Source organism: Sciurus vulgaris, assembly GCF_902686455.1.
Source record: "Sciurus vulgaris genome assembly, chromosome: 6".
Classification (NCBI taxonomy): domain Eukaryota; kingdom Metazoa; phylum Chordata; class Mammalia; order Rodentia; family Sciuridae; genus Sciurus; species Sciurus vulgaris.
In genome coordinates, this window is record NC_136466.1 from 109,843,894 (window position 1) to 109,854,326 (window position 10,433).

The 10,433-nt window shown below is 39.2% G+C and overlaps 1 protein-coding gene across 6 annotated transcripts in view; it reads left to right on the forward strand.

Moving 5' to 3' along the window:
- The window catches only part of MAP1B (microtubule associated protein 1B), a 103,843-nt gene extending 93,888 nt beyond the window's left edge, over positions 1–9,955 (forward strand). For all 6 annotated transcript variants that reach the window (XM_079144824.1, XM_079144828.1, XM_079144826.1 and 3 more), the window contains 2 exons: positions 1,197–1,435; positions 5,505–9,955. In XM_079144824.1, the coding sequence (XP_079000950.1) occupies positions 1,197–1,435; positions 5,505–5,660 (395 nt within the window). In that variant the 3' untranslated portion in view covers positions 5,661–9,955. The remainder of the gene's footprint in view (positions 1–1,196; positions 1,436–5,504) is intronic.
- The last annotated feature ends 478 nt before the right edge of the window (positions 9,956–10,433 follow it).

The window sequence follows — 10,433 nt, forward strand, 5'->3', positions numbered from 1 at the left end:
AGAAAGGAAAGCAGGTTTAGACAGTGGTCTCAGCCTTCATGTTAGAGAGCCCTGGGGTGCTTTTAAAAGATCGTGGAGCCCAGACCCCAGCCTGAGCCTAGTTAAGTCAGACTGGAGGATAAGGCCTTGACATCAGTAAGCATCCAAGGTGACTCAAATTATGCGGTGAGGGTGATGAACCATTTCCTTAGAGTGTTAGTTTTACTAGTTCAAAAACTTTAAACCTTCAAACTGGAACAAGTTAGCAAGCCTGATGACTAAAGAGGAAAATTTGGGGTTAATATGAACTATTACTTTACCCAGGCCTTTCTGGGTTAGGCTGGAAATTTTGGCTACAGGATGTCCCTTTTCCCAGTCTGGTTTGTCCTGATTGGTTAGCAAAAGCCTAGTCTTTCTGGACCTTCCTTTGCCAAAGGTTGGTGTCCAGCACTGAGGTAAGAAGAGGATACAATGTTTCCCTGGGTTATGAATGGTGAGGAGGGCTCTGGATAGCATATGGGGTTAAGATCTAACTACTTACTAGGACAAATGTTAGGGCATACTATTTGGCTATGGGCACAACTGCTATCAAATGATACCCTAAAGTGAATTGCTAAGATCAGTTAACTGTGGCTGGGTGCAATGGCACACTTCTGTAATCCCAGCATCTCAGAAGGCTGGGCAGGAGCATCTCAAGCATAAGGGCAGCTTCAGCTACTTAGTGAGATCTAGTCTCAAAATAAGAAGGGCTGGGGATGTAGCTCATTGGTAGAGTGCCCCTGGATTCAATCCTTAGTACCACCCCAATTGATCAATCACTTAACTATGGTTTGCCAAATGCAGATGCTTCTTTTTGACTTTTAAAGTGCTTCTTAGATCACTTCTCAGATTTAGATGATATTAGTAGCTCCTTTAGGAGGGTGTTGCTATCTAGTTCTATTTTTTGCAAAGGCCTTGAAACTTCTTACTTCTAATGGTTATCCACAAACGGCAAACATCCCATTCTTCATTTCTCCTATTGAGGTGATAAATGACCATGGAGTATTTTCTCAGATTGCTAGTGTTAGATGTCCTGTACCCATTACTGGGGAGGTGGGAATGCTTTCGCCTCTCTGCCTGTCCCAGAGGGCCTGCTTAGGGATGAATGGGGAAGGTATATTGGACAGACAGGTCTCTTTATGTTACTGTGACCCTTGCTTTGTCTTTGTTTACCAAAGGACCAGGAGCCACCAAGACAGCCAAGTCCTCAGCTGTGCCTCCAGGCCTCCCGGTGTACTTGGACCTGTGCTATATTCCCAACCACAGCAACAGTAAGAATGTTGATGTTGAATTTTTCAAGAGAGTGAGGTCATCCTACTATGTGGTGAGTGGGAATGACCCTGCTGCTGAGGAGCCCAGCCGGGCTGTCCTGGATGCCTTGTTGGAAGGGAAGGCTCAGTGGGGCAGCAACATGCAGGTAAGGGCCCCAGGACCGTGTCTGCACTGCATTTGAGCCAGATCCAGAGGCAGAGGGAGGGAGCCATGTTTAAGAAGGCACCTTTGTGGTTGCGGATCTGTACGAGGTGCCTCCTGAAACTGTCACCCATGAAATATCCTGAGGACAAAGTCAGTTTAATTCACATAAGATGGTCTAAAGTAGTACTCATTTTTTTAATTGGTTCTTTTTAGTTATACATGACAGCAGAATCCATTTTGACATAATTATATAAGCATGGTATATGTCTTATTCTAGTTAGAATCCCATTCTCCTGGATGTACATGCTGGTGGGATTCACTGTGTTGTTTTCATATGTGTATAGGTGGGAAAATCATATCAGATTCATTCCACTGTCTCTTCTTTGCCCATCCCCCCTTCCATTCATTCCTGTTGTCTAATCTACTGCACTTCTATTCTTGTCCTCACTGCCCCGCCCCATTGTGGGTTAGCTTTCACATATCAGAGAAAACACTGGACCTTTGGATTTTTGGACTGGCTTACTTCATTTAGCATAATAGTTTCCAGATCCATCCATTTGCAGGCAAATTTCATAAAGTCATTCTTCTTTATGGTTTAAGTATACTCCATTGTGTATATATACCACATTTTCTTTATTCATTCATCTATTGAAGAGCAGCTGGGTTGATTCCATTGGGTTAGCTGTTGTGAATTGAGCTGCTGTAAACATTGATGTGGCTATGTCACTGTAGTATGCTGATTTTTAGTCCTTTGGGTATAAACTGAGGAGTGGTATAACTGGGTCAAATGGTTGTTCCATTCCAAGTTGTCTGAGGAATCTCCACACTGCTTTCCAGAGCAGTTGCACCGATTTTCAGTTCCACCAGTAATGCATGAGTGTACCTTTTTCCCCACATCCTTGCCAACATTTATTGTTGTTTGTATTCTTGATAGTTGCCTTTCTGACTGGAGTGAGATGGAATCTCAGTATAGTTTTAATTTGTTTTTCTCTACTTGCTAGAGATGCTGAACCTTTTTTCATATATTTGTCGACCCTTTATGTTTCTTCTGTGAAGTGTCTTTTCAGTTCCTTTGCCCATTTATTGATTGGGTTATTATTGTTGTTATTTTTATTTTGGTGTTAAGTTTTTTGAGTTCTCTATATATCCTGGAGGTTAATGCTGTATCTGAGGTGCAGGTGGCAAAGATTTTTCTCCCATTCTGTAGGCTCTCTCTTCATGCCCTTGTTTTCCTTAATGTGAAGAAGCTTTTTAGTTTGATGCCATCTCATTTATTAATGATGATGATGATGATGATGATTTATGTTTTTGGGTACCAGGGATTGAAGTCAGGGGCACTCGGCCACTGAGTCACATCCCCAGGCCTATTTTGTATTTAATTAATTAATTATTAATTATTATTATTATTTTTTTATTTTTATTTTTTTATTTTTTGGTGCTGGGGATTGAGCCCAGGGCCTTAAGGCTTTAGCACTCTACCATTGAGCTCTATCCCCAGCCCTGTATTTTATTTTACAGACGGGGTCTCACTGAGTTGCTTAGTGCCTTGATTTTGCTGAGGCTGGCTTTGAACTTGTGATTGTCCTGCCTCAGCCTTCCCAGCCGCTGGAATTACAATCGTGTTCCACCACGTCCAGACCATTTATTGATTATTGATTTTACTTCTTGCTCTCAAGGTGTCTTATTAAGGAAGTTAGTTCCTGAGCTGATACGTTGGAGGGTTAGGGCTACCTTTTCTTCTAGTATGTGCAAGATTTCTGGCCCCAAATCCAAGTCCTTGATCCACTTTGAGCTGAGTTTTGTGCAGAGAAAGAGATAGGGATTAAATTTCATTCTGCTACATATGGATTTCAAGTTTTCCCAGCACCATTTGTTGAAGAGGCTATTTTTTCTACAATGTATGTTACTGGTGCCTTTGTCTAATATGAGGTAACTATATTTTTGTGGTTTTGTCTCTGTATCTTCTTTCTGTACTTTTGTTACAAGAGCTCTATAATATAATTTTAGGTATTTTGATACCTCCTGATTCACTCTTCTTGCTGTGCATTGCTTTGGCTCTTCTGGTCCTCTTATTTTTCCAAATGAATTTTATAATCACTTTTTCTATTTCCATGAAAAATGTCATTGGAATTTTGATGGGAATTGCATTGAATCTGCATTGTGCTTTTGGTAGCATGGCCATTTTGACAGTATTAATTTTGCTTATCCAGGAACATGGGAGATCTTTCCATCTTCTAAGGTCTTCTTCAATTTCTTTCTTTATTGTTCTGTACTTTTTATTGTAGAGGTCTTTTCCAAGTTTTCTTATTTTTTTCTTTCTTTTTTTTTTTTTTTTTTTTGAGGCTATTGTGAATGGAATGGTTTTCCTAATTTCTCTTTTAGCTGATTTATTGTTGGTGTACAGAAATGTAGTTGATTTATGAGTGTAAATTTGGTATCCTGTTACTTTGCTGAATTCATTTATGAGTTCTAGAAGTTTTTTGGTGGAGTTTTTTTGGGTCTTCTAAATATGCAATTATGTCATTGGCAAGCAAAGCTAGTTTCAACTCTTCTTTTCCCATTTGTATCCCTTTTATTTCATTCTTTTGCCTAATTGCTGTGGCTAGAGATTCAAGGACTATGTTGGATAGAAGTGGTGAGCGGGGACATCCCTGTGTTCTGTCTAAAGTAGTATTCCTTTTTTAGACATATATATTTTAGCTGTAGATGGACACAATACCTTTATTTATTTTTATGTGGTGCTGAGGATCCAACCCAGTGCCTCGCACTTGCTAGGCAGGTGCTCTAGCACTGAGCTTCAGCTTCAGCCCCTAAAGTAGTATTCTTGATGCCACTAACAACCATTGCCTTGGAGGAAAGCCACATTACCTAAGGCATAATGTATTTATCTACAAAATGTATTAAAGGTTAGTTGCCCTCCCTCCAATATATGAGTATTGTGTATGTGAATCAAAGTGGTCATATTTCCGTGGGAGAGCTGCTGAAGAATTGTATTCAATCCTTTATTTTTTATGGATGGACCAAAGTTAAATTTTAGAAAATCAACTGTCCAGGTGAAATTCCATAGTTGGAGTATTGCCCACTAAAGAATATGCCCAACTCTAAGACCCACTGTCTGGCCATGAAACACCCTGTCAATATAATTGTGAGCTTTGTTTATCTAAGTTTTACTTGTGGTTTTCCACAGAATCACTTAGAAACTGTGTTTTTCATTTTATTAAGTAGAATTACTTATTTAATCATATGAAATCTAATGTAACCAGGCACATTAGATTTCATATGCCTATAATCTCAGCAACTAAGGAGGACAAGGCAGGAGGATCACAAGTTTGAGACCAGCAACTTAGTCAGACCCTGTCTCAGGAGGAAAAAAAAAAAAAAAGGACTGGAATTTAGCTCAATGGTAGAGTACACTTGGGTTCAGTCCCCACTACCACAAAAAAATAAATAAATAAAGGAAAAAGAAAGCGAACGTGAAGCACCCAGTGGTCTCCTAAGGAATATTAAAATTTTTAAAACTTTTTTATATTGAAATATTAAATTTTAAATTAGGTCATTTACTACCCACCTTGCTCCCTTATCCCCAATCACACAGGCAAAGATACAAATCTTTGTTCTCAGAAAAATGTTAGTTACCCACAATGGGTGGGTTTCTGAGGACTTTGAGCTACAATAATAACTAAAACTTCTTTGACTAACTATGCACCATGTCTTATACAAAATTTACTGGTATTGTTAAAGCAAATACAAGAAACAGCCTTAACCAAAGCACTTAACACTAAAGGATTGAAAAACCAACAGTGAATTTAGATGAACTAATTGATAAGCACTAGTTGCATTTTGTTCCAGTCTACCACACCCCCTCAGAAAAAAATAGCTTTTTTTTTTTTCGCAGCTTTATTATGGTTCCTAGAAAATGTAAGTTGAAAAATACTTTGCATTTCTTGAGGAAAATAGAAAACTTTTCTTTCATTCCCCCTTTTCTGGTGGTCTACTACCTTGATTTTGTTCTATTTTTCCATCTGGTTTCTGTCTCTGTCCTTAAACAGCTATTTTCTCTCTTATGGCAGGTAACTCTGATCCCAACGCATGACTCGGAAGTGATGAGGGAATGGTACCAGGAGACCCATGAGAAGCAGCAAGACCTCAACATCATGGTTTTAGCAAGCAGCAGCACGGTGGTTATGCAAGATGAATCTTTCCCTGCATGCAAGATAGAACTGTAAAAACCAAGGCCAGCCACACCACAGGATCTGAACTTTGTTTCCAGAAATTCTTCAATTTGAAACTACCTTTTCTAAAACATCAATTCATCTAATTAAGTCGCCGAACAATTACCTGCCAAATGCTATCCTGTGTCATGGTGACGCAAGTCACTAATATCTCTCAGTTTTTGCTGATTGCTAAGGGAAGTAACAGTATTCCCACAATAGGGTTCAAGTTACTACAAAATTACCTACCCCAGTTCATCTCTGCTGAACATTTGGAAACCATGCACTAGCGAACCCAACTGACTTCTGCTAGGTAGAGGCATTTGTCTTAGAGAGAGAGAGAGGGAGGGAGGGAGGGAGGGAGAGAGGGAGTGAGGGAGTGAGCGCACAAAGAGAATGCAGGAGAGAAAGAGAGAGAGAGAGAGGAAGAATGAGAAAGAAAAAGAATGCAAGAAAAGGGAATGTAGTGGAGAGTTTCTGGTGAGATACCCAGAGAGGAAAAGAGAGAGCAGGGTGGGCTAAAGAGAAGAAAACCAACAATTAGGTCTGCATTTCCTCAGGCAGTAGGTATTCTGTAGTCTACACTGGGCAAAGTTTTCCATTTTTGTCAGTCTGGGTCATCGGTTTTCTAAAGCAAGCTGGCTAGAGGAATACAAAAAGAACAAAACTTGTAAGGAGGGCATGTGAGGTTTTTCACGCCTTAATTAAGCTCCTTCAGTTTGAAGGCTGCACACTGACATGCTGTAGTGAGTGTAGACTGCACACACAAGTGGTTTGAGCCCCATTCAGAACTCTCAGACTCTTTAAACACATGAGTAGATTGATCTAAGGCATGCTCCCAGCATTTGTCCACCCACTTAGTCCACACTGCGTCAATTAACCTGCATGCGTCAACACCCAAGTCCACCCCAATTAACTGAAGCAAATACCAAAGCAGTTGGGAGTACATATGGTAGACATTTTGCCTTAGGAAGTGACTTGAATGTACAAAGATACTTGATGCACTTATTTTTTAATGTGAGACAGCAAGTTTATAAAACATCCGTGTAGGATTATAGATACTCCAGTTGAAGGAGCACGTGTGTGTGCACGTGGGGGGTACTAGAGGCTGATCTGATTGGTCCAACAGTTTGATGCTGAGCCGTGTGTGCTGAACACCACACCAGTGCACCTGTGACCCCTCAGCCAAACAAGTTGCACCTTTCTTAGCTTCTTTACTACTGCAAGTTTAAGACTGAAAAGGCTTCTATGATCAGAACTGGGAAAACAGTGAATCTTATGGTGGAAGAGGTTCTCAGCAAGTGTACAGTATTTACCTTCCTTTGTCTTACATTGGCTTTTTAAATTTTCCATTAATTTCAACATAATTATGGGAACAAGTGTACAGAATTTTTTTTTAGCTATGTGAGAACTTTTCATAGATGAACTTTTTAACTAATGTTTTAATTTACAGGAAAACACAAAGAAAAATTTCAAGTGATAGTCTTTTTTTTTAAGTGTTTCATAAGACAAAAAATTGAATAATTTTTTGAAGTTCTGGCAAGATTGAAGTCTGATATTGCAGTAATAATATTTATTAAAAACCCATAACTACCAGGAAGAATGATACCTCCCACCCTCTGATTCCCATACATAAAAATATGAACATGGGCTCTTGGAGAGTGGGAGAGAACAGCATGGTAGGCTAATTTCAGGGCCTTTACTAGTACATCTCCAGTGGTACCCTACATACTTCTTTCAAGATCTTCAACCATGAGGTAAAAGAGCCAAGTTCAAAAGAACCCTAGCACGTGGGATTTTCTTTTTTTGGAAAAAAAAAAATAAGTAATAGATTGACAACAAATGAATTCCCAACTCCTGCGTTCATCATGTAGAGTTCAGACATACTGTCCATCGCTGTCATCGTTGAACCATGAACCTGGGAAGCCAGATCATGATTAAAACTGACGTCGAGTTTCAAGTTGCAGCTCCATGCACCCAGTGTTCAGATGTGGCAAACTTCTCAGTGACAACTGTGCTGTGCTCTGTCATGTCACGTTTCCTGCAGACTCTTAAGATCTACAGAGTAGTGAACAATGACCTCATTTTATTTTCTGTGTTAGTTATTTATTTCAAAATTAACATTTTAGTTTATTTTTTGTCTGTTAAGTGTATGTTTTGCACTGCTAACTACTATGAGGGTTTAAACAATGCTTCTTCAGGGTCCCTTCACTGAGGACCTGTGCAGTCTACTTAATGCTGTGAATTACATTTTCCAAATGTTTAATTTTTTTAAGAAAATTAATATTCTATTTTTGTTAGGCTTCTCTAGGAATACAGTTTTTATTTATTACCCCATTTCTTTTATGTCTTTAAAAATAACACGCTAAGGGTACAAAGATGGAAGAGTCAATATGACAAAAATGGGTTTCTTTGGGTATAAACTCATCTTCCTAAAACTTCTTTTATGAGAAGCTCATAAAATTACTCAAGTTAATTCTGTAATGGTTAGTTATTGAGTTGGTTCACATAATGCCTGGGAAGAGAAACATTTTCTAATCTTCTTGCCAAATCCAGACCTCTGGTTGATTTTTCTTTGATAGAAGATGGAGTTGCTTTCCAGTTTCCCAAATTAAAGTTGTTTAACATGTATATTACTTTGCTTCAAAAACTGCAAATGCTTTAGGAGAATTATAGCCAGTTTTCAGTTATAACCTCTCTACCCACTCTTTACCCCCACCCCTGCTATGGAATTTAATGAGAAAAATACAAAAAACTGTCGTTGGTCAGCTGGCTCTTTTTCCTATGAAATCTATCAGTACCATCCTCCATTCATTGTTCTCTATGATGGCCACAGAGCCTGAGTATACCAGGAAAACCAATATTTGCATTACAGGTTGCTCCTGTCTTTCTAGACATCTTTCCTACCTGTGTGACTAACCTAATTTTGCTAGTTCCATAAATACACAATTAGTTTAGTAACAGCCATCAAAAAGTCCCATGTACCTTCATGGTGAGACCTAAAAATCGACACAGACTTCTAGGAGCTTTGTTCATACCGATTACTTAATCCGTTTGTATAGATTGAATATTTGAGTGGAAGGAATTTCCATTCTGTTTAAATGATGGATTCTATTGTGATAGCACTCATGATCATGACCTTTTTGGTAGTATTCTTAAGCAAAATTCTACAGAGACTAAATGTTAGAGACGATCCTCCATTTTCAATTTTAACCAATTCTATCCCCTTTCTCAAAACCCCAACCCCTGTGCATGCTTTCTCAGTCTTGTGGTGGGACTGGATACGACTGACCCCTCCCTCTTTAAACACAATTTTTCCATGGAGTTCAAAAGGAAAAAAATTTTTTTCTTAACGTTACATATCATAGTGAATGGTTTCCCCAGTGTATATGAATGTTTTAAGTGTCTCCAATAGCTTATGAAGTTTAGGAGCTTTTCAATATTCATTTATTAAGACTTAATCATTTGCTAATGAAAATTTTTCCACCTGCCATTTTCCCTCTGTTACCAAATTTCAGCTCTGAGGAGCTGCTCTACAATTCTGGAATTGCTTTTCTTGCCTCTCTTTAGTCACCTGTCACAGGAGGTTCCTGCTCAGTAACGATATTGTGCGTTAGGATAACTTTTATTTTTTTTGTGCTTCAGATGTAGGAGAAAAGATCCTGTTTCCATTTGAAAGGAACTGTAAGCTTTTATCTTTTAACCAACTGAACAACACACCAAAAGCAGCCTAGAGATGAGCATTTCTTTGAAAGCAATTAGGTTATTCACCTGGTATTAAAACTACTATTTTAAAAAAATCTGTGACTTTATGAAGTTAATTTAAAAGGCAGCATCAAAACCTGAAAAGGAAGGGAAAAAACAATAAACAGCTTCTCTGCACTTGTTTGGAGCTCCCCAAGGCGGGAGACGTGGAGAAGAGGCTCGGACCGGGCTGACCGGGCTGCCCTTCGGAGAACACCCTGCAGCCAGCCATTGGGAGTCACGCTTTCCACGCTGCACGCAGCCCTTCACTTTCCAGCCCCGGAAAGGAGTGGTCCTGAGCTGGGCTGAGAAGCACTTCACACTCCTCTCTCTTGTTCTGAATGGTGTTTGTGTCAGTCTGCAGCTGTGTATGGTATTATGTCTTATAATCCTGCATCACTTCTATCCTATCCAGTCATATCTAATGTAGAAAATTAGTTTCCAGTGAAAGTAATATGTAGTGCTTTTATGATATTTGTGTGCAATATCCCCTCTTCCATTGAGGATATTTGATGTAAAGGAAAAAAAAAGAAAAAAAAAACTCAGTTCCACAATAAAATACAAAAGTGGCAAAAGTTCATGTGTTGCTGTGCTGTTTTCGGTTTTGTGTTCTGAGTTGGGCTCTGACATCCTTGACAGGGGTGACCGCATTCTTTTAGACAGCTTTTTGTGTAGCCAAGCCCAAAGGGATGTTGGAACCTTGAGGACAGAAACTGGAAGGTGAGGGAAAAGAACAATGAAAACAATGATCTAAAAAGAAAGTAAACAGACCAGTGCTGTTGAAGGAGAATATTGGCAGGACTTCCTGCACAAACCACAAATAAACAAAAAAGCAGATTTTAATGCGAGCTCTGCCACACCCAGCTAGGTGGCCTGTCATTTAATTTTTCCAGAGTTTTCTTCTCTGTAAAATGAGAAGGCTCAACTGAAGGGTCTGATTTGCTGGTCCCTCCTGAGATAGGCATTCGCATGTTCTATAAGCTGTTATATGATTATGCTCAGCACCTGATCTCCTCTTAGTTTCTTGCTCATTATTGCTGAATA